The 22,952-nt window shown below is 49.6% G+C and overlaps 1 protein-coding gene across 1 annotated transcript in view; it reads left to right on the top strand.

Annotated features, from left to right (window-relative positions):
- Positions 1 to 415: 415 nt before the first annotated feature.
- The window catches only part of LOC119463564 (spastin-like), a 71,264-nt gene continuing 48,727 nt past the window's right edge, over positions 416 to 22,952 (top strand). Inside the window, 1 exon segment of the mRNA XM_037724396.2 lies at positions 416 to 852. Within this exon segment, the coding sequence (XP_037580324.1) occupies positions 474 to 852 (379 nt within the window). The 5' untranslated portion in view covers positions 416 to 473.

The following is a 22,952-nucleotide window of genomic DNA, read 5'->3' as shown; positions in this document are numbered from 1 at the left end:
CAAACTGGATGCGAGCCAGCGATTGGTGCACGTCCGCGACGTCACGCGCATTTGGATCAAGCTTAGATCGAGAACTTCTGCAGCTCAATAGCTCCAAATGTGCACAATTTGTTTAAGATACAAAACAAGGCACTGTCACCTATGAAAATTGATTAAACAAAAAAATAATAATTTAATTTAAGCAACTGCAGTTTATAGTTACTACACAAAGTACTAGAGGGCGCTACAACTTGTAAGTACTAAATTTTGTGCGGTTATACGGGCGGTTCAAAACGGCGTGTGGTTGGAGGTTGCACAGCTAGCTCTAGTGAACACCTGTGGTCACGTGTCTCGCCACCAGGTCTCCGCTACAACGTGAGAGAGAGAGAGAGAGGCGCAGCGAGAGAGCGCGAAAAAGCGTCTGCTTTTCGGTCAAGCGCACAAAACGCACGCACGGGCGCCGCAGACGAGTCGATTGTTATGGCGATGTGCAGATGGCTGCAAGCGTCGCTGCGCCGGAGATCACGCCCGACGCTGACAAGAATACCGGCGCCGTCGACGACGCTTCCCGACAGCGCACGCTGAGGACCGTCGGCGGTTACGTGGTCTACCCCGTGCTGGTGGTTTTTTGGCTGCTGCGATGGCTACTCACGAGTGTGTTCACGGTTTTGCTGTTCGTTTTCCGCGGCGGCCGCAGCCACGGATTCGTGGGGCGACACTACGGCCATCTGTCGGCGTCGGCCGGCACCTCCGACGCAATGGCGGCGTCCAGTGCGGAGCCCGACGGTAACTTGCTGATTCGCCAGAAACAACATCACAAGCGGGCCTTTGACTTTCTCTCCAAGGCTCTCAAGTACGATGAAGAGAACGACGGTGAGTCTGAAAAGCCTCCCAGCGTGCTGGGTTTGGTGTGACCCGCGAGTAAGGTGCCGTTCGGCAGGCAAACGTGCGGGTCGGTGGTTAGGGTTAGCCTTTAGTGGAGCATTCGCTCGCACGTTCTGTGCTATCAGCTGGCTGACCCGCTGTGCGCGTCTCTTCCTGCTCGCCCTGTCGCGCTCCTGAAAAACCGTCTCCGGCTCTGTGCGTCTAGACGAACGTACGTCATTTGGTGGCGTTCGAAGTGCGTCACGCGGTCGGGTTTGAAAACGTTGGATAACTCGGCGGCGACGTTCGGTACCGGCGTTGACATGTGTCAGTCGAGTTCAAAGTTCCACCTCCGTCGCTTTTCGGAACGCGCGGTGCTTGGCTCGACGAAGCGAGACCGCCTGATGCTAAAAGAAAATAACATTTGAAAAAAAAAAAAAAAAAAAAAAACGGGGGGACCCAGCACGACAAAGCACATGGGAGGAGCGCTCAAACGAGAAAGAAAAAAAGTCGCCAGTGCGTCTTTTCTCTAGGCAAAGCTCGCTTATTGCGTACGCCCAGTGAATGCTCTGTTCGTGGCCCCGAGGAAGTTTCCTGCCGCGCCTATGTGATGTCTTCCTTTCTCCCCCCCTCCTCGTCTGTTTCCATTTTTACTTGGTTTTTCACGCGTTCTCGTACTGTCCGCGCCTCTGTTACCCCCTTATTTTTTTTTTTTCTTTTCTTTGAAGGACGCAACCGTAATGGAAGGAGTCAGTCGCGTTTTCATATAGCAGCGAGCGTCTGTTGTGTTTGCGCCGTTTCGAAATCGCTTTGCCTTCAAGGCGTGTTCACAAGTCTGCCCAGTTTTTTTTTTTTTTTTTTCACTCAGCGTGTATTCCTCGCACGTTTCTCGTTTTTTTTTTTTTTTCTTCTAATTCATTCTTTTTAGCCCGCCTTTAGCGTCATAGTTGGTTTCCTGTGCGTTCAAATATAGTTAGAAAACGTGCGACGTCTCTTTCCTTTGTGCTCTTCAGAGAGCCCCGTTTCGACAGTTCCCTTCGCTTCAGGACGTGCACGCGAACGCTCGAAGCCTGCTAGTTTTCTTGCACATAGTGGGCGGCGCTAATCTCTCGCGGGTGCAGCTTAGTTGTAATCATTTCCACAAAGCCCGAAGACCAACAAGCGCATCTCTGCAATCGGTTGCTAACCCGTACTCGGTGCCAACGGCCTGCCCTCGATGGCACATTGATTTATTTTGACCCGCACAGGGCCGTCTGTTGCTCTGCGGGTCGCCGCTGGTAGCAGACGAACTTTTTTTGCTCCCTCTCCTTCGCAGTGGTTTGACCGTGTGGCTCCATCTATCGGCGACCTCGTAGTCGGCTTTTCGTGTGTGTGTGTGTGTGTGTATTGCGATACGCGCACGCCGCCTAGCGTAACCTTCAGTTTCTTCTTGTGTTGTTGCCGTCGTATCTTCTGGGGAGTGTTCGTGATTGTTTCGTTTGTTTAAATATTTTACCCCTTCGACGCCGGTGCCCGTTACGGCGGCTTCGGAGCCGCAGCTAACCTCGTTTGCCGCACGAAACACGCGAAGTTCCGCTGGTTGACCGAGCGGTGTGTTTGGTGGGCGGTAGGGCTCCACTGCGTGCGGTTGGTTTACGAGCCGCTCGCGTGTGTGTGTGTTTGTGTGTTCATACGTAGAAGTTGCAGGGGATGGGGTGGTGGATGGTGGCGAGCAGATGTGCGGTCGTACACACAACACGCGTTTGCGCTCGCCTCGATCGCTTTGAATGTCGTGACTGTTGCGTCGAGGCCCGCGGCGGAGCGCCGAAAGAACCGTTCCCGTGTTCGGCCGTTTCGTTTTCAGGGTCGTCTTGGAGAGTGAAGCTGCGCTGCCGCCACGCTCTCTGGTAGTGAGATGATTGTAGCTTGTCGTGGCAGAAAACGGTTCTCGACAGCGAGCGCTTTGCATGCAACCAGGGTTCGTACACCTCCTTGAAAACCCATGAATGGGGGAAAAAGCGATTCAAGGGCCCTTGAAGCTCCTTAAATATGTACTCCTTGAAAACTGGGCTTTGGGGGCGACTTTTCAACATTACAGTAACAAACTCCGCGTAGGGGCTATGCAGTGGGCATTGTCTATCGGCGAACAATCCTAGACATCTTCTTTTGACATTGTCGCTAAACGATTGCAACGTGACGTGTCCATAGCCACAAACTAGCACGCTTCTTTTAAATCACCGTTGCCAGCGTGGAGCTAGACAGAGCCCGTTCAAGCGACCAAGCCGTGTCACCATCTTGGTGTTTTGCTAGTTGGTTTACATCACAGCCGTCATGGCTCCACCGATCAGGAATCCTGGGCCTGGCGGAAAGTTCTAGCCATTTGTATTTAACACGGGTATCTCGGCGGCTGGAGTCGGAAACTGCTAACCATCATGCTAGAAGGCGATCGACAGTCACTGCAATGGGAAAGTCAACTCAGAAAAATAACCTGCAGAGCTTGATGCATATGTTCAACTCGCCAGCTGCTTAGCTGCAATGACTTTTAGCTAACACGAAGGAGGTGTCACTATTTTGCAATGTATGTATGCGAATGATGTTTGTTTTCCCCTCCCTCCTTGATTTTTTGGCATTCGACATCGTTGAAATATTTGCATTGTCCTTTAATTCTGAGTCTAATTGTTTGTGTGAACCCTGTTGTGACGTTCTGTGGGCTGCGTGTTATCAGGAGCTCTTTTGTATCTCAGTAAGAGTTTCAAGAACGCACGGAGGGATGAATTTGGACCGGAGTTTCTGAAGTGTGCGACGATGACCCGCTGGGGTGGTTCAGTGCCTAGGGCGTTCTACCGTGGAGCACAAGGGCACGGGGTCGATTTCTGGCTAAAAACAAAAAGCTTGTCTACTTAGACTTGGACAGAACGTTTATGCAATCAAAATCAACCCCGATTTCTATGCGGCCTTCTTCGTAGCCCACTGTAAACAGCTCCCAGACGCAAAACCTCATCAGTCTAAATAAATGTACGTACAATAGCCTAGCATGCAGTGTGCAGACGTCGTGGAATGCATGCTTGGGGAAGGCGACTGCATTTTATATTGCGTGTAGTTGTACCTGGAGCTCTAGAAAGCAGGCGTATAAATGTCGGGTGTTTTGCATCGATATTAAGTTTCCTTATTGCCGGTATGTATGGATTATTTTAATTCGATTGTGTTATCACCCGTCGCAGCAAGTGACTGATGCTGGTCGTAAGCGAGGCTAGGCGTTATGCCATAAATATTAGAAAGTGAAAACAATCCTTACGTCATGCAGCCACTTTTATGTTTACTGTCCTACGCACACAAGTGTACAACTATGCATCAGCATAATTTTTTGTTTATTCAGTGTAATAAGTAACTGTTTCTGCAACAACGTTTCTCGGTTGTCGCAGCATTCTTACGGTGAAAATACGACGTCATATAGTTGTCCCCACCGGCCATCGTACTTCTGCCCTTCTGCGTCCATCGAAATTTAGATTTTTTTGCAATATTATCGACTTCAGGCGGAACGGACATGATACGCGAACATTCCGACCTTGTGAAACGAATGCGACATGTTCAGTTTGATAGCGCAGCGCGGAATGCGATGGACGCGTCCAGGGAGGACTCGAGCGGCCGTGTAATGTGTGTCCTCGCTGTTCTGCCGCCGTTCACCGAGCTCTGAACGCGTGCGGAGAACTAATAACACTTCGATTGCTTACTTTTTTTTTTAACCTCGCAGCGAATTTTCGGTGCTCGCGACCAAGAATTCATGAAATAGGGTTTTCCACGATAGAGTTCGCGAAAAGAATTTCTGGGGCTGCAGCTGCTTCGCGAACCCGCTACCGAACTCTTCGATAGTAGAACCCGTTCGACTCTCTGGAGATGAGAAATATTTGATTAAACGTATATTTCGTTTCATACCTTGCTGATCGCTGCGGAAGCTACGCCAGTGTACACTGTAAAATAATTTACACCATTAAAAGCGAAAAAAAAGGTGTAGATCTGTCCATAACTTACACCCAATTACACCAAAAAGGGGTGCACTCTTAAAAAAAGTTTGCACTCTTTGGGGCTTATCTTGCCCCACAACGATAATCTGCGTTGTTTGCTTTTCCTTTCGTCGAAAACTCTGCGCTCGGTACTTTCCTCTCAAGAATGCTATGTCACGCTGATAACATGTTCGTGACCTGGAAGTACCGGGCGCGCAGCGTTAAAGAAAGGAAACGCGGGCAATGATAGATGACGTTTATCGTTGCGGGACAATATAAGGCCCAAAGGGTGCAAACTTTTTTAAGGAGTGTGACTTATGGACAGATTCGCACCCCTTTTTTGCTTTAGGGGTGTAAATTAAGTGTGTATGCTGTCAGGGACGCTTCCTATACTCTGCGGGTTTCGCAGGGCTGTTCTTCTACTTGCGACGCTTTCCAAGGAATAACTATACTTCATAAATTACAACTAAAACTTGGTGCCGTAAGTTCACGTTAAAGCTCGTGCATCGCTGATGCACATTTGTGCCTCCAGAATGCTACGCACTATGTTTTGGTCGCGGGCGCAAGCGGTGTGCTGGGGTTCGCGCTGGTCGCAGAATCGTGTCACTCCGCTCGTTGGGTAGGTAAATACGTTCAGATCTGCGGCGCCTTCAGCGTGATAATTACATTGCATGTTGGGGCATAAGAGCACGAGACTTGTTTACGTCGAATTACTTGACGCATATGCCGATATCTCTCATATACGTGATGCACTATTTTTTTTTTTTGGTCGCGAATGCAAGCAGCGTAGGTCGGCAGCAGGATAAGCGGGATACTCGCTAACCAATATTTTTGCAAGGTATGTACTCGCTCGCGCTTTTGTGCACTTGCACAGCAATGAAAGAAGTCCGTCTAGCCTTCATTGCGTTGCCTAATTATACCGTACGCAATCTCGCAAGTCATTTGCAGCACTGCCGAAGGTGCGAGGCGTACGCACTTATTCGCCTTCCGCTGCGGAATATAGTTCCGGGCGTAACTATTTGATTATTGGTGAGAGTAGAGTATTACTTTTGCTTGGCACATTATACGTTACAGCGATACGGGAAATGTTAGAACATTTGCGCACTCACGTCGTATACCGCGAATTACTCTGGCGGTGAGTAGACGACGTGGCGCGGATGAACACATCTCGAGGGGCATTCGGCCTTCCGATTGCATAAGGAGTCCTGCAGCCTCCACAGTGCTGCGAACGACTTCAGATGTAGTTCCATGTGTACGATGGGCTCACGGAACACAAAATGCCAAGGTCTAAGGAGTACTCGTACGTTTCAATAAGCTTGTTTTACTCTTAACTAGCACAAGAAAGCACGAAAGGCGATAGTTGTCGTTCATGTTGTCAGCGCGATCAAATTCGAAGAGATGAAATAGACCGGAGAATCGATGGACCAAGCACTAGGATGCAGTCTGTAGCACCTAAATAGCACGCCTTGACATGGATAGGCTTCTATTTTTTTCTCCCCGGCTAGGTTGGCTCTATCAGCCAGTACGGAGTGTACGTCCACCTCTAGACGGCTCAAAGCGCGATTCCCATCAACAAGGGTTAGTCTCCGAGGAGCCTGGCTAAGACTCTCTTCGAGCCATGGATTGCCGTGATAACTACACTCGGGTAAACCAAGGACCGGGCTTCGCTCAGCGGCGATTGTTCTATTTGCGGTGTGACGGGAGACGACCGCGTTTCTGACAAGCACATCTACATCTATATAGGCCATTACCGGCCGAGGAGACGGGCATCGCTGTAGGTTGTCAATTCGGAGAGCCATTATTAAATAGCCGTCTCCGTTCCATTAGCCGCTTGTACCTAAGCTGTTGCCAATGTCGTGCAAGTAACCCGGCTTCGCGATTGCTCAGTCGTCGGTTATTAGTCAGTCGCGCTAAGCAAATGTAATGCTTGCAGTGCCGGGGTTAAGGAGCCGAAAATCCACGATGATGGTATGGTGCATGGCTGTTAGCTGCTACCGTGTGTTCTCGAATCTAAGCACCACCCATACTGGGAAAGGCCGAATACAACATAATTTAGGACGCGTTACAAGACTATAGTTTCTGATGGCGCAGCCGCCGTTCAAAATTTTACGTTTCAAGTACGAGTGAAAGCGTCCCGAAGAGCTCGCAAAAGTAGACGTTTTTGATACCGAAACTAACAGCAAAAAAGAAAAAGTAAACTGAAAAAAGAAACGGCGCCATTACCTGTCGCCGGAAATGACGCAGAAACCAGAACGTTGAAAACGAGCCTGGTGCCTTCACATGACCTTCGAGATGGTGGGTGCCCGCGGTGCGCTTTGAATCTCGGAGGCCGTGGTCTGGAATATGCGTCATATCCGCCCGACCACCAGGTGCCCGCGTTGTCTGCTTAGGCGCTATGTAAATGCTGCTAATAATAAAATTGCGCAATTACCAGTCCTGCAGCTTCACGATGGCTTCAGTACTGTACCAGTTTATGACCTATTTAGCCGGAGTGCAGTTTCGCTGCGGTTACCCTTTGAGGCATGACGCTTCTAATTTAATGCATCGCTATGTAGATTGCATAGGCTACTAGAGGAAACATTACACTCGAGTCTGTGGGTCTAGGGTCGCGGCAATTGAGCTTTCTCTCAAATCCCGTAGTTTTCCCTTGTCGCTCTATTGTACGGTATGCGTAGCGCCCTTCAATTTGCACTATACTCTCTGCAGGTCTTTTCCCTGTTGCTGACCGACCTCAAGGAAGCTTTAAAAAATTGCAATTTGTAATTTTTTTAAGACCTCCTTGCCGCCGCTCAAGTGTGTGCGCTAGACAGATGCGGTCAGTGGTTATGCCCTTCTTTTTAAAGTACGTTTAGCGCATATTTTGGGAAATAACGCGCAATTAGTTGTTACCGTCTAACCGCCTTTGTGGGCCTATCCCAAATCTAGTGCAGTATAACAGTGGGGAAAAACCGCACGGTGGTGCGGCGCCACCGGTGGTAAGGGGAGCGTTCTCTCATTCTTCACCCGTGATGGCTAGCGTTTTGAGGCGCTGTCATTATTAGACAGTTTTAGTTTAGCGCACGCTAGACAGTACGTACGCAACGTGCGGCGCGCTACGTACGTTACGGTTGAGGCTGTCCCCCACAGCATTTAGTTTACTGCGCGCAACATCTGAAACGTGGAGTGCGCCTAAGCGTCAACACCCTTGCCTCGGAGTGCTACTTGGCGCCATCTAGTGCCTAAGCAATAAACTCGTATAGCCAACATTGGTTGTCACAAGTCAAGGCACGAGACAAGCCAAGGTTTTTCGCGCCGTTCGCGCCGATTTTGTGTTCAGGCGAGCAGCAGCAAGGGAAGAGAATGCCGTCAAGCATCTTGTGGAATCGCCGCCTTTTGGCTACTCTTTCATGGCAAGAAATACACGATCTGATGCTCACAACCCGCGAGCGGTGGCTTTTGAAAGGTGACTGCAGCCTTGTCGACATAGAATAAGGCGCGATCGTGAAAGCGAGCTGCTGCGATACCGCTCGCGCAACGGCACTCCTCCGATGTGGACCAAGTGGAGGCGACGTTGTTTCGACAATTCCGTTTCGAGAAACGGGATCTGAGTGAACTTGTGCGTCTGCTGCTGATCCCCGACAAAATATGCAGTGCTGAAAAAGTGACGGCGGCCGGTAGTCGGCCGTGATGCACTGTGCCTTTTGCACCGGCGGCTCGCATATCCAAACAGATGGTGAAACAATCGTGTGGTGTACAAATTCGCAAGCAATTGCCGAACAAAAATTCACGCAGTCAGACTCGGAACTTTCTTTCTCAGGTTGACTATGTCCTTCGCAGCGTAATAGGATAGCAGGAGCTCCGTTCGACTGCGGACATTCCTGTAATAAACGGCATCCCAGTGATATCCTGCATCTTTGCAGCGATCACGGCCCCCTGCACAGGGTCCGCGAATGGATTTAAGCTCCTCACATAGGCAAGGAGCTCCAAATCGAGGGCGATACCGAAATGCACGCGGGATTTGCTCGCTGCCATGACCACTGACCCGCTTGTTTTGCTGTCGGTCGCCGCCATGTTCTTAAGCTCTCGGCAGCGCGAGATCTCGCGAGATGGCCGCCAGGTAGGGTACGCAACGACTGTAGCGAACGCAACGCAAGCCGGGAGAACTAGCGCGCGCGTATCCCATACGCGCGCAAACGCACGCGTCTCTCATAGGTTCAGCGCATGCGCAGTCGTGCCCCCCGCTGGCGCGTTGCGTGCGCAAGGCCGTTGCGCGCGCTAAACTAAAACTCTGTTGAGACGCTGCGCGCGTTTGCGAACTGGTCCTTGAGGAAGAGGCGCTCGGAGTACCGGTTGATCCGCCGCGGTAGCTCAGTTAGCTAAGGCGTGGCGCTGCTGAGCACGAGGTCGCGGGATCGAATCCCGGCCGCGGCGGCCACATTTCTATGGAGGCGAAATGCAAGAACGCCCGTGTGCTTGCGTTGTAGTGCACGTTAAAGATTCCAGGTGGGTCGAAATTAAACCGGAGCCCTCCACCACGGCGTGCCTCATAATCGGAGCTGGTTTTGTAAAACCGCAGAAAGAAGTACCGGTTGGCTCCCGCTAACGGGTAAGGCACGGTAGTATAAGGGGCGCCACCTGCATGTAGTGCAACATAGTGCCACGAATAGCGGCCTCCCAAAGCATGATAAGCGCATTCCTGGATAGCAGCCGTGATTGGTTCCTTCGTAGCTTTTTTTTTGTTATTCAATGAACAACGAATTACAGGTAAACATCGATATAACATTTTCATTTCATTTATTTCTGAAAGTGCCCAAGAACAGCTCTAGGCCTTGGTATTGGTGCACTTGTTACACAAAAGAACAGAAAATAAAAATAACAGAACAGAAAACCTGAAGTACAGTGGTTAAACGACGTTGTACTTGCAGCGAAGAACTTCGTTATATAGCGAGTTTCGTTAATTAAATAGAACTAATATCTGGAAATAAAATAGTTCGTTATATCGAGGTTTGACTCTTACTATACTGCTACTGTCCCGTAAACTTTTGTGGCCGACTGTACATATGCACAGTCCTCATACGTTTAGGCCTCATACTTTTAGAAATATGTTAGGGCTTACTTGTTAAATCAGTCCACCTTCATAGGGAATCTCTCGGTGTTCGTCTCGGTGGCTCAGTGGATATGCGGCCTCGAGCTCAGCAGCTCGAGGTCGCGAGTTCAACTCCCAGCGGCCGCATTCCGATTGGGGCTGAAGACGGAGACGTTCGTGTACTAGAAGTGCACGTTAAAGAACTCCGGGTGGTCGTAAGTTAATCCGTAGACCTCTTTAGCTATACGCCGTTACTCATAACCAACCCACTGTGCGGTTTCGCGACGTTAACCCGCGGTGTAATTTAATGAATGCAATATCAACGTGTTGCCTTGTCGCGGTGAAAGCTTGTTATAAACCTGTTCTTAGTAGCGCTTAAAAAAAAAATCGGTTACGTTTTTATTCCGGTCAAAAATATCGTTTTTCGTTTTTCTTCCGTTCACATTGGTTCATACGTCATATTCCTGGTTTGATGCTTTAATAGTCACAGGTTTGATTTGGGCTCGTTCTGATTCGCGGTCTTCGAAATATAATTCTAGCCGCGTTTAGGTCTTTAGTAGGGCGTAATCTTCGTAAGCATAGAGAAATGCGCGTTTAATTCGCGAAAACTTTTCAAACTCGTGTCCTGCATATACATGCGATGGACGTTCGTAAAGTTCTTATTACTGCCACGAAGGAGCAGATTAAGCGACGTACGAGACACGCGTGGGAGTTCAATCTGAGCCCGCACTCTGCGCCAAACCTGCCGCGCACTATTCGTTCAACAGTTATTCGCCGGTGACCACGGAATCTCCATATGCAGTTGGGCGTAAATTTGTGGTTCGCCACCGAGCTCGGCCACTCCGTTCTGCGTTGTGGCGCCTTGTTGACCGCATTGAAATTCACCCGCGTCATTTCACGAGTAATTTAAGCTGGGGGCATCGTCACCGTAAACGCCGCCACCATTGGGTCCCTTGGAATGTCAAAAGCGGATCATTCATGTTCGTGTTGCGACAAATTTTCCCGGTGTGCACGCTGTCGTTCTTGTTTCGATGTCCATAGGGGGTGTTCTGCGGGGCTATGCCGAACAAATGTTTCACTGAAACTACGCCGACGTGCGCTCATTTTGATGGCTCTCGCGCAATCCTGTTCAAAAAAATTTATAGTGCCGATGGCAGACACTTTGCGAACGGCCCTCGTATATACGTGTGTCCGTAGATTTCGGGTCAGCGCCGTAAACGAACTTCAACTCATTTTTTCAACAGCTCCTTTTCTGAGGGGACACTGCAAGGCTGGCTTCCCTGCGTTTCACTGCTGAAGTTTCGCTGCTGAAGTCTGGCGTGTGGCGAACAGCGCAGCTGCTATTCTTCCCATTCGTGACACACACACACAGAGATCAGCTGCGCTCGCGACTGCCATGTGTGTGGCTTTAACCAGCAGCCGGATCGCGGCCACTGTAAATTGAAAATGTCACTTTGTTTGAATGAGTGCTATCCTTTTTGTCATTCCTTTAACTGACCCGTTTACTAACGTTGCTCGCGCACACCGCATATACGGAGCAGACGTCGTTAAAAAAAAAAAAAAAAAGAAAGATTGCCTGCGCGACGCTTCGTTGGTTTGCGAGCAGCTTGGTACTACACATACGTATACTGTTCAAACCTATATGTGCGGGCGTCGGGGGGTCATCGACCTCTCCTGCATTTTTTTTTTCTTCAAAAGTTCGTCTCGCGCGGTTCGTTCACGTGATGCACGATTCTCGTCGGTCGTAATGATTTCGGACTTGCAAGAAATATTGCAGCTCCGCTGCCAGTTAATCGCCCGCAGATTTTTCTTTGAAAGCGATATGCACAGCCCGGAAGACTTGGTCCTGTCTGGTCACGATGTTGTCGGGCATTGCTAGCCGGATCAATGTGCTGAACGGTTTCAGATTGTGTGACGGTGTATGGGAATATATCCTCGCGGAAAGGCGGTCCATCGACATATATTCTTTCGGGCTATAGGCTGTCCGGTAGTACACAAACCGCAGCTCGCAAGAGTACAAAGACGGAAAGGGACGAATGCAAGCGCCGATTCGCGACGTTTTCTTTTTTTTTTTCTCAATATAGAACTTTCCCGAATTACCAACCGCAGTAGCTTAGTGGCTGTAGCGTGACACTGTTGATGATTGATGTTTTACGAACAGTAAATTCTGTTCGCGAGCAAGTTTCGCTCATCGATCGGTTTCCGAACCTTCGGTTTGAAGTCTTCTCGCCTTGAGATGGTGCAAGATGGGTTCAGACCTCAGGCCTGTTAACCACAAAGCGCGAGCGAGCGCGTGGCCGGAGATAACAACCGCGCCTTCTACTGGCACACTCGCATTATCGGCGAGATTGCGCGCCGCGCGCTTTATCGAGCGCACTCTGCTGCAGCGTGGCGCTTAATCTCGCTGATAATTAAAGCTTTAGCTGACAGTGCCTGCAGTGTGTCGGTAGAAGGCGCGGGTGGTACTATCTCCGTCCACGCGCTCGCTCGCGCGGCAACAGGTCCGAGGTCTCTACTTGCATTGAGCAAGTTTATGGACTTACGTATACTGAAGTTCCTGAAGCAGCCGAAATCTGTGATACCACAGTGATTGAAAAAGCCGCTGTAAATTAAAGTGTGTGCCTGGGGTGTTTGGTTATGTCGCTATATTTGGAAGTTGTTCTTGTGCCGGACGTATAGCTGAGACAATGTCGAATATTCAGCGCTGGAGCTGACGGGGTTAATGTATATTTGCATGTCTTACAGCGCAGCTGTATGTGGCTAGGATTCGTCCGTCTGTCGCCTGTACGCCGAAAACTATCATCAGCAATGGCTCGAGCGTCGTCGTCTTCCGCAGCTGGCTCGCTGGCGTCTCTCGGCGCCACCGGCGCGAACGCGCTCGTGCCACTGCTCCCGCTTCGTCGTCGTCTTCCACAGCTGGCTCCGTTGCCGCTCATCATTCCAGCGTAGCATTTCACTTCTGTCGTCGTAATGGGGAGGCCGCGTTTACGGGGGTATGAGCCATTGCTTAAGGGGGTATGAGCCATTCATTGTCTTACGTGACGGACAGATTTAATCTTGAACTAATTTAATTTCGAAGAATCGTAAGCGGCAATGCGACAACGACGGACGGCGGGCATACCGTCAGTGACGTCGTTCTCTCCGTCGCAGCCGAACGTGTGTGTAACCTCCTTAATTAAGAAACACAAAGACGTAACCATTAATTGAGAAAGACATTAATGAACCGTCGGGATTAACCCAGTGATAAACACCGGGGCGCTCGTTTCAGCTTCGCTGGTTAACCACGCAGTCTGTACGGAGTGCTTGGGCGGTGATTTCTTTTTTTTTATGTAGTCTCTTTTATGTACGCCTGCTGACGTCATTCGCTTCTTTCTGATTGTTCAGTACATCAGAGTACCCTTTTCCAGTCATTTTCGGCACGCAATTTCTCTTAAGTGCCATAGCCCAGAGACCACATGCTGATGATTTCACGCGCTTCAATAGCTCGCAACTGTGCGCATGAGTCGTAAAATCACGTGATTGAGCGAAGAACACATGTAGCGCAAAACCTTTAGTCAAATGCTACAGTCGACAGGGGCTAATTAGAGTTTAAGCTTGCACAAAGGATGCAGAATGTGGGGTCCGCGTTAGTCACTATATAAGCTGATACAAGACTACGTGACGTCAATGTGCACCTGCGCAGTCGATAGAAGTTAGAAGAAGAAAGGGAAACCAAAGTGTAGGAATGGTACTAAGACATTCTCTCTTAACGACAAAATACCGACGATTGCGATACTCCCTAATGCGAAATTTGAGCGCAGCTTTATGCGTGTTTTCATTTCGAGATATGTGGAGTCAAAACATTTGAGAGTGGGGGTGAAATAGAAAATGTCGCAGTTTCGACCTAAAGGCGAAGGATCAATTGCGATAGGCAAATTAGTAGAGAGCTATTCGGAGTAGGGATAGTAGTTTTATCGGCTGCATAAACTTGGACAGATTCGCTTACTAACTGAATTCACAAGCGTGGTGTCAGCGCGCACAAGCAAACATGAATAGATCACACTAAATGACCGCGGACAACGACTGTCAAAACGCTGGGAGCAAGCGCAGCCGCCGCAGCGGGCGACGGTTCGTGCGATATATCGCATCAACAGAATCTGAGCGGCGAATGCACAGCTCATGCAAACGTCAGAGCCCTGTGGAGATAACAGACGGTGCGGGCGACCGCCACAGCCGCGGGCAAAGTACGAGCGCAGTTGTTGGCAGAGTAGAAGCTGCGCCCCCCCTCCCTCCCGCGCTGCCTTCCCGCTTTCTTGCTTTCGCGTGGGAGATTGAGTGGCAAGTTCCCCTTACGCCCGGTTGCAAGATACGCCTTTGGTGCCAGAGCACAGCGTCGCCCCGGTTCCCTCCCTCCCATACCCCCACGGCCTTTCGCGCGACGGTCGCGTTTGCTTTCCGCCGTGCGTTCGCTCTCCGTGAAAGCGTGCGTCCCCCGCGCGCTTTCGCTTGCGCATACGGCGCGCGGCGACGATTTTATCGCCCTTGGACTTTATACGGAACCTCACGGCGACGCCGACGGCAGAAATTCGGTTGAAGTGTCCGTATAATTGCTATCACAATAAAATGCTCATGTGCGTAGATTTAGGTACACGCTGGGGAACGCAGGTGGTCAAAATTAATGCGGAGTCCTCCACTACGGCGTGCTTCATACCAGGATCGGGTTTCTGGCAAGTAAAACCCAAGCACATCTTTTAACAATAACTAGTGTAACCATAAATTAGCAATTTACTTCCTTAACCACCCACAACTGTAGACCCTATCTTATCTAAAACACTAGCTACGGGCGTTTTCTTTAAATTTTCAACGCTATAAAGTAAGAATTTGAAGATGTCAAGCTGAACGTATCAAAAAGTGATGCGTTGAACTTTGTGGCGTTAAATAACATTGGGCTTAAATGGCAATCGACAACTGCGTATTTGCTATCCGTAAATTGTTCGAAAACGGTGTTTAAATTTCAAGCTGAGACGCACTTTCTCCTTTCGGTGCGCGTATTTGCATTCTCTGTATACTTCCTTATCATCCTGACATCTTGTTTGTAGCTCGGTTCAGTGATGCATCGGGCCCATTGTGTAAGCGCTCAGGCGTGACTCATGCGTGTTTACATTGTCGTATACTACGTCGTGAAGGCAATACAGGCAGAACAGCTGTTCTGTTGACGACATCCTGAATATATGAAGCAGACGTTGGTGCTCAACTGGAACACTTTGCGTATCATAGGTGTGTTTTTTCTTTAATACACTCCGACCGAAAACAGATTACACGATTTGGGGCGTTTATTTGTCCAACAATTAAACCTAATCGCCGTCTATATCTTGCGCGTGTTACCCTTTTATATAACGCTGCGCGCTAATTTTCAGGTTACGAACGGCAGGCGCGTTATCAGCGTGACGTATTACGTTCCTGACAGGAATGTAGCGAGCGGCAGTGTTCAAGAATGGAAACAAAAGCTAGACAGATGATGACCAGAATATACGTAGATATATCTACGTGTTTCTGGCTTCAAACGTTCTGGTGGCCACATTTATTACTTTTTTCTTTGTAGATTTCTAAGAAATCGCATGTTCTTAAACACGCGATGCCAATGAGTCACCTGCGCACATACCTAATCATTGGGAATCCTTTGTAACGCGTTGTTTTACTGAAGATTGCCTAATTCGTTTAAAGTTACGCTTGAAGCCGGAAAGGCGAATTCGAGGCAAAACCATGTGCACTTTCCCATCATTCCCATTATCGCCGAACCGCCATGATTGGGCACTATAGCGTGGACACTCCCATGGACCCTAGCGTCACATTTACTAATCATGGTGTAGACAACTGTTTTTTCCGTGTGTCGTTACGGCAATCTCAGCTGTGTATGTTTTAACGTCTTAGAAGACGGCTTGCATGTCTGCGTATTGCAACGCGAAAATTAGCTTTAGAAGTGGCGTCGCGAAGCTGCTTGACGTACCCGAACACCTTTGTGCGCCGTTTTCGTTCTTGTACGCCCCGCAGATAGCGTCTCCTATTGCTTTGAGCCACCTGATAAAAAAAAAAAAAAGTAATTCTCCGTTAGAGTATTTTAGCATAGCGCCAACGTTCTTGTCGCTATCGGCGCAGCTTCCGTTGCCAGTAGGATTTCGGTCTTAACGATAGTTGGCAAGACTTCACTTACTGCTGTGCTTCACTTTATGGATTTGAGCGCGCGTCAATCCAAAGCGACTTCTAAATTGCGTTCGGGGCGTTGCGATCTGTCGTGCAAGTATACAATGTCCGCCTCTTCTGGTATAGTATACGTATAATGCTTCTGAACGCGATGAACATCAATAAAATCGGCATTCGAAATGAAACAAACAGGCACAAAAGCACGCACAGATGTATGCCGCCAGTACACGCAACTTTATACATCAGACAGCGCAGCTGTGTAATAGTTCTCGCCCCCATCGTAAGTCCAAGCGGTCTGTTTTCGGTACTGCCAGAATTCTACCTTTATAGTGTGTGTGTGTGTGTGTGTGTGTGTGTGTGTGTGTGTGTGTGTGTGTGTGTGTGTGTGTGTGTGTGTGTGTGTGTGTGTGTGTCGTGCAATTGTATCGCGATGTGTCCTGGACGTTGCGAACGTTTCACTGTATACTCTTCGTTATGCCCGACCATGGCCTCAGAGATCTGCGCGCGCTGGCTGGCTTTGAGGAAAACCAGCCGGCTGCGCGCAAATCTCGGAGGCAATAGTCCGACGAATGTTCCTGAACGTTGCGCACGTGGCGTTTGCGCTGCTGAGCTCGAGGTTGCGTGTTCGATTCCGGCGGCAGTGGCTCCATTCCGATATGGCGGCGAAATGCAAGAACGCTCGTGTGCGTTATTAGATTTTGGTGCGAGCTGCAGAACCCCCAGGTGTGGTAAAAATTAATCGGGGCTTCCCGACTATACGGCGCTTGTCTCATGTATACGTATCGTATACGTGTAACCGCGGAATTCAATTTAATTAAACGAATGCCGTGACGCCAGTGTCTCGCTTGTATATAGCGATGCTTTGGCAGTTTTCCTTCGACGTTCGATTCAGCGGTAATGGGAGATCACAGGCAGATCGAGGCCTTCGTTCTGCAGTGGACATAAATATAGGCTGATGATGATGACCGGCCGGGCTTGTGCACGAGAACAGTTGTGGAACTTCCATTAACGTCGCTGTAAAGCACCGCACACGCGCACACTCCTTTTGTTTTATCCGTTCAGAGCCGCCTCCCCCTATTGTTGTTCTGCCAGCCTTTTAAAACGGGATTACGTTTTCTTTTCCTCCCATTTGGCCGTTTCTTTTTCCCATAAAACTTGTCCTTGTGTACTTTTTTTGTGCATACTTGTACACACGTACTTTTATTTTCGCGAGCCTTCCCAAAAAGCACAGGCCGACGATCACTTCTCATGGCTGCCTAAAATGGCCGCTTCGCTAGCGGCGAAATGCGCGTTGCAAGGCGACTGTTCGATGTGCTTCCTGTCCCATCGGTCTTCGCATACAGTGTGTGTGTGTGTGTGTGTGTGTGTGTGTGTGTGTGTGTGTGTGTGTGTGTGTGTGTGTGTGTGTGTGTGTGTGTGTGTGTGTGTGTGTGTGTGTGTGTGTTATAAACAGGACGTGGCGTGTTCTCTGTTACTAGCTACACGGTCGCCGAGAGCTCCACTGACCGCGTTTACCCCCCCCCCCCCCTCTCCCCCTTTGGCAGGAAAAGCATTGCTTGCGTCTGTGTGCATACACGCGGCTATATTGGATGGATTTTCCTCGCGGGTCACGCGTTCTTGCCTTGCTGTCTGGCTTGGTTTGGCTATATATGTCTGGCTGCGAAGGGTTGACCGGGGTATCGGCGATCTCTGCGGTTATTCTGGTATATAAACTCGTGGTTAAACGGGCGCTTCGAGAGAAACGCGTAAACGCGACTTTATACTGGCGGAGCGATAAGAACGAAAGGAATCGGCGGTCTCGATTTGGTTATAGTTTAGATAACGGAAGGGCGAGCACGAGTAAGTAGCACGGAAAACGAGGAAGACGACGAGACGAGTGCCCACTTAAAACTGCTCGCGTCTTTGTGACGGTATACGGAGTCGTTCAGTGTGCACTGTGTCACAGATCTTTTGATCTAATAAAAAGTCCCGTCGTCTTCTTTCCTGTCCGTGTGTCCTTTGCGCTGTTCTTAAGATGAAAGTGAATACGATTTGATTGGATATGGACACTTTGTCAGTTACATGAGTGCTGACGAGCCGCCGTTGTTTCTGCGCGGTTGTATGGCAGGGTCGTATGTATTGGTGTGCCTTGAGAAATAACTGTAGTTGTAAGTGAGCATTTGTCCTGTCGTCTTCCTTAAACACGACGCACGTATCATGCTCTTGCTGTGTTCGTTTCTCCCTTTACGTATATGCCCTTAAGCGAATCCAGTAGCGCGTCGCATTCTTTAGCCCATCGCGGTATAATTCCTATGCGACAGCGTTTACCTCTGGTACATTCCCCTTCGTCTTATTATAGCTGTGTCATCAATGCGATTCGGCTTCACGTAGCGAGTTGCCGCCGTTCACACGAACGCGACGCGCTAGAATTTCGATACGACGCGCCACGGTGCCGCGTTCGTGTAATCGCGGCGCCGAGCCGTGCTCCCGTGAGGGTAACGGAAAACGGCGCCCATTTCATTTACTCTGAATCGCTGTAATATATTCACGTAAACGCTGCTAGGTGAGGCCTAGCTGTTTCTCATCGCGTTTTACTTTCCTTATTATTTTTTTTTTCTACGAACTTTTTACGGTTGGGGCATAACCGCGCGGAGGGTGTGTCTAGGGACATTGAACCATTGCGCGGTTTGTCGCGCTGACCTTGTTCGTCAAAAGTGCTCGGCGTAACGGGGCACGGGTCGCGACCGTCAAGGTCACGGAGTGCAAAGGCCAGGGTCGTGCGTCTGTCGACGACGAGGCGCAGACGAAGGCGACGCTCGTAAACGATTCGGTTGGTTTTAAGAGGGTACGAGTTTTGCGGTGGCTGCGTGGTTTGCAGTGCACTATATACGCTGACAGTGAAACAAAATCGGAGTGAATGTGAACGCCCTTTTCGTTTTTTTTTTTGTGTGTGCAATTTTATTTATTCCGTTTTTCTCTTTAAAGAGGGCAGTAGCGACAAGGTTCCCGTTCTCGACTAAGCAGCGGTGGTTCTGGTTAGCTTCCAAGCACCGGTCTGCCGTGTCACGGCCGGTTGCGAACTGCGTGCAAAGTGTTATTTGCGAACTTCGATTGCGAGTGCTTCACGGAGAGCGCATATAGGTCGGCCTCTAGCTGGACAGTAAAGCGAATACTGCAGTGCGTTTACCGAGGGAGTAAAATTATACGCACAGTGGTAAGAAAAAATTCAGCCATGTTTTAGTTTTCCTTGCGTTGCGGCGCTCTCTAAAGTGGGCCCGAGGTGTCGCGTATGAGCAAGCGAGTAACCAAGGGAGGCTCTATATTTGCCGTTAGCTATAGCTCTATGAAGCCAACAATGAAGCCATTGTACGTTGGCCTCGTAAGGGTCGTAAGGGGCAGCGTAGTTCATGACGTGACGTCATCGCGCACATCTGACGCAATTCCAAAGGGTCAGTCTTTCCGCGAGAGTAGGGTATCGTAAGCCAGAGATGATTGGTTGCTGCACTACAGCTCGCCCTGATATTATCACAGCATCTCCATTGGTTGTTTCTTTATTGATGAACAAGGATGTCATTAAGTTCTAGATGACCCCGGGGCTCAAACTTTTTTTTTTTTTTTTTTTTTTGTAAGCGGCCTCGTACTGGCGTACCGGAGCTGTACGTAGAGCGTGAAATTCAATGGAAATTTAGTCCTTCATTTCTCTGCTACCGGCCAGCCTTCTTTCTGTCAAATTCTGACAATATGCAAAGAGCACTTTATCTGCAGTGTAATTAAGCAGACTGGTGGTCACGGAAAAGCAGCGCACAATCGGCAGGACAAGATAGGAGGTATCACAGAGAAACTGTGCTTTACTTCCATATCTATATATTGTCCCGTCTTTAGCGCTGCTTTTATGCGACCGTGAACAAGCCGGCCCGCCAGTCAGTTCTTGCTGTAGACTATAATGGTGCTTCGGCTGGAGGTGCAGTCCTCTGCTTCGGAGCGGCGCAGCCGGATTCCGGGTCGCTCTGGATCCGAACTGGAGGTTGAGGGTTCCTCATTCACGGCTGGGCGTCTAGTCTCAGCTGAGGACGCGCCGGGAACAGGAGACGCCACCGCTTATAAGCTCCAAGTTGCTTCTAATGGGTGGTGTACAATCGGTTCATTTTGCCTTCACTGACACATGGGGCTGAAGTGTGAGAAGCTAACGACCGTTCAGCGATCGATGAAACAAAAAGTCGCATCCGCTCGACGGAAAGGTACACCGTATGCATTCTCCTCGGGCGGCCATGGTAATGTAAGAGAGTCAGACAGCGGTCTGGGTCAGAGAGCAAACGGGGATAGCCGATGTTCTATTTGATAGCATTAAGAGGGGGAACAAGCTGGGCAGGCCAGGGGCAACGCGTAGGGCAGGTAACTGGTCTATTAGAGTTGCAGAATGGATGCCCTATAGGAAGAGAGGCGCAGCACACACAGTAATATAACTTGCACCCTTTAAATTGAATAAGGGTGTAAATCGGTATATAGCCGACACCCTTACACCCCTTTTCGGGCTTGTAAGGGTGTCGGTTATAGACAGATTTGCGCCCTTGACTTTTAAGTGTGTAAATTATTTTACAATGTAGGGGACGTCAGAAAAATAGGCGGTGGGATGAAATTGAGAAACCAGCAGGCATATAGATCATGCTCACTGACGCCAGACAGGGGTAATTGGAGATCTCTGGCGGAGCTCTTCGTCCAGCAAGTTGACATAGAGAGCCTGATTACAAGGGCGTTGGAGTGGCACGCGCCGTATGAGCTGGTTTGTTGTTTATGGCACGAATTCACTATACACACCAGGAGCAAGTACATAAGGGGGAAAAAGTAAAATGCACCACACTATTTGCCGAGGCCATAATTTTTGGCCGTTGCCTCCAGCTAGGGTATTTCTTTCGATTCGGGTGATTCTCGGTCAGAATTTTATATTCAACACTTAAGCGCCGCCTGCCTCTGACCTTTGTGTGTACACGCGCTGCATGGCTGCGAGGAACGGTCGATGCTCAAACGTTTACGCTGGTCTGTTTGGCGAAGGCCGCGGAAGTCGGCACGTCTTTGTCTGGACTCGTCGTCTGCGCCGTCTTGCCGCAGCGTCGTCTCTTCCATCTCCAAGGGCGTGTGTACCCGTGTACTTGTCTTACTCTTATTTATACGTTTTTTTTTCTTTTTTCTTCCGCTCAAGTTCGCTGTTCAACGACGCCTACGTTCTCCGGTTACTCTATAACGCGCGACAAAGAGACTGCATGCCCCTCCCCCTTTTCACACCCTTTCCTCCCTTGGGTATTTTGCAAGAAGATGACTGCGAAACGGCTGGCGCGCGCACGGGCGGCCTTTTTGATCGTCGAGCGTTGGCGGCATGGAGAGCGGACGCCGCTGCTCAAGAAAAAAAAAAAAAAAAAAAAAAAAAAAAAAAAAAAAAAAAAAACGAATAAACGTTCTTTAGTAGCCGCACATTTCGCCCGGTATAATGCGCAGAAAGTGTAGAAAACGCGACAGAGGCAAACGCGATTTTGCCGAGTCAAGTCCAACGAAAACGTGGTTTGCAAGTAGAATGAGGGGTGGAGCGAGTGTGAGAAATGTTTGAATAACTAATCGGACTATTGTCTCACTTGATTCGGTCCTTGAATACAATGGTCACATCGAGAAATCCGAGTTTTCTTGGGGGGTAATCGGCGGCGTGAATACTTCACGCCACCGACTGTGCACGGTCAAGCATGAAATAGGAGCAGAAATCCGTAAACATTTCGTCTTATCCACTGGCGTATACGTGACGTCTAACCAAAACGTCGCTCAGGGAGGCAGACTTTCTCCGACGAAACAACGATCAGTCGACCGACGCGAAACTAGTCAGGATTTCTAGACGGCTGTACACAGTTATTAATGCGAAGAATATTTCTTTCGCTTCTAGCACTATTCGATTCGCATTTGATTCGGTCTCAAGACTACTATATTCGCAAACACCTAAAATACAACCTCGACCGACGCGAAACTAGTCAGGATTGCTAGACGGCTGTACAGTTAGGCTGGGCTCGTTTGCTCCTTAATGCACCTCGCTCCCAAAGCATATTCGGACGGCTTTACGGACGTGCGAGTCCAGAACTCTCTTCCGTGAGAAATTGTCGTTGCACGCCTCGGCGGTGCGGCTATTACGCGAGTGTATGCGGTACGTGGCAATTGATTCTTCCCATAAAGGCGCGGGCGATTTGCGTCTTGGAAGAAATTGCTTTCCCCGTGCTCCTTACCAGCTCGCGGCAGAAGGTATACGCGCTTCTGCGTGCATACATGTGGGCAGATCGCCGCGGGCCCAGAAAGACGGTTCTTCCGAATAGCAGCTATAGCTCTTGCTTGCTGTAGCCGGCTCGCTTGTACAGCTCGGTAGTCGAAGGTGAAATGCCACTGTGTGGGCAGGTATATGCGTGTGGGCGCGTTTCTTTTTCCTTTGACGAGGGCTATCTCTCGCAACTTTCGCTCTGCAAGCCGCTCCCGCTGCCTCCTCGCCAGCACTCCCTCCCTCCTGAGACCTCGCCTCGATCACGTGATACGCTGCGCGGAGGTCGAGGCCTTCCCCTCTCCATCCCTACTTAGCTCGGTCAAGGCGAGGTGTGGTTTGTTTTGAATTTTGTCTCGATGAGTGTTCGCTTGCTTTCGCCGTGGTCTACCTCCGTTTTTTTATTCCTTGGCGGACGCAGCTCGCCAACAGCTTTCGCTTTCGTCTGGGCCTATCTCAATCGGCGCCTTCGCCCGGGTTCTGGAGGCCTGTACCGTAATTACCGCGCTACAACCGGTACCGCTATATACTGCACAATGATGAATGGCGTCTATAAGTAACGGAGGGTAGGTTTCGGCTGAAAGCATATATATGAAGTGCTTATTACACTATATCCATCTCC

Source organism: Dermacentor silvarum, chromosome 9 (genome assembly GCF_013339745.2).
Source record: "Dermacentor silvarum isolate Dsil-2018 chromosome 9, BIME_Dsil_1.4, whole genome shotgun sequence".
Lineage (NCBI taxonomy): Eukaryota > Metazoa > Arthropoda > Arachnida > Ixodida > Ixodidae > Dermacentor > Dermacentor silvarum.
The sequence above is the reverse complement of the archived record's forward strand: the minus strand, read 5'-3'. Positions and strand labels throughout refer to the sequence as shown.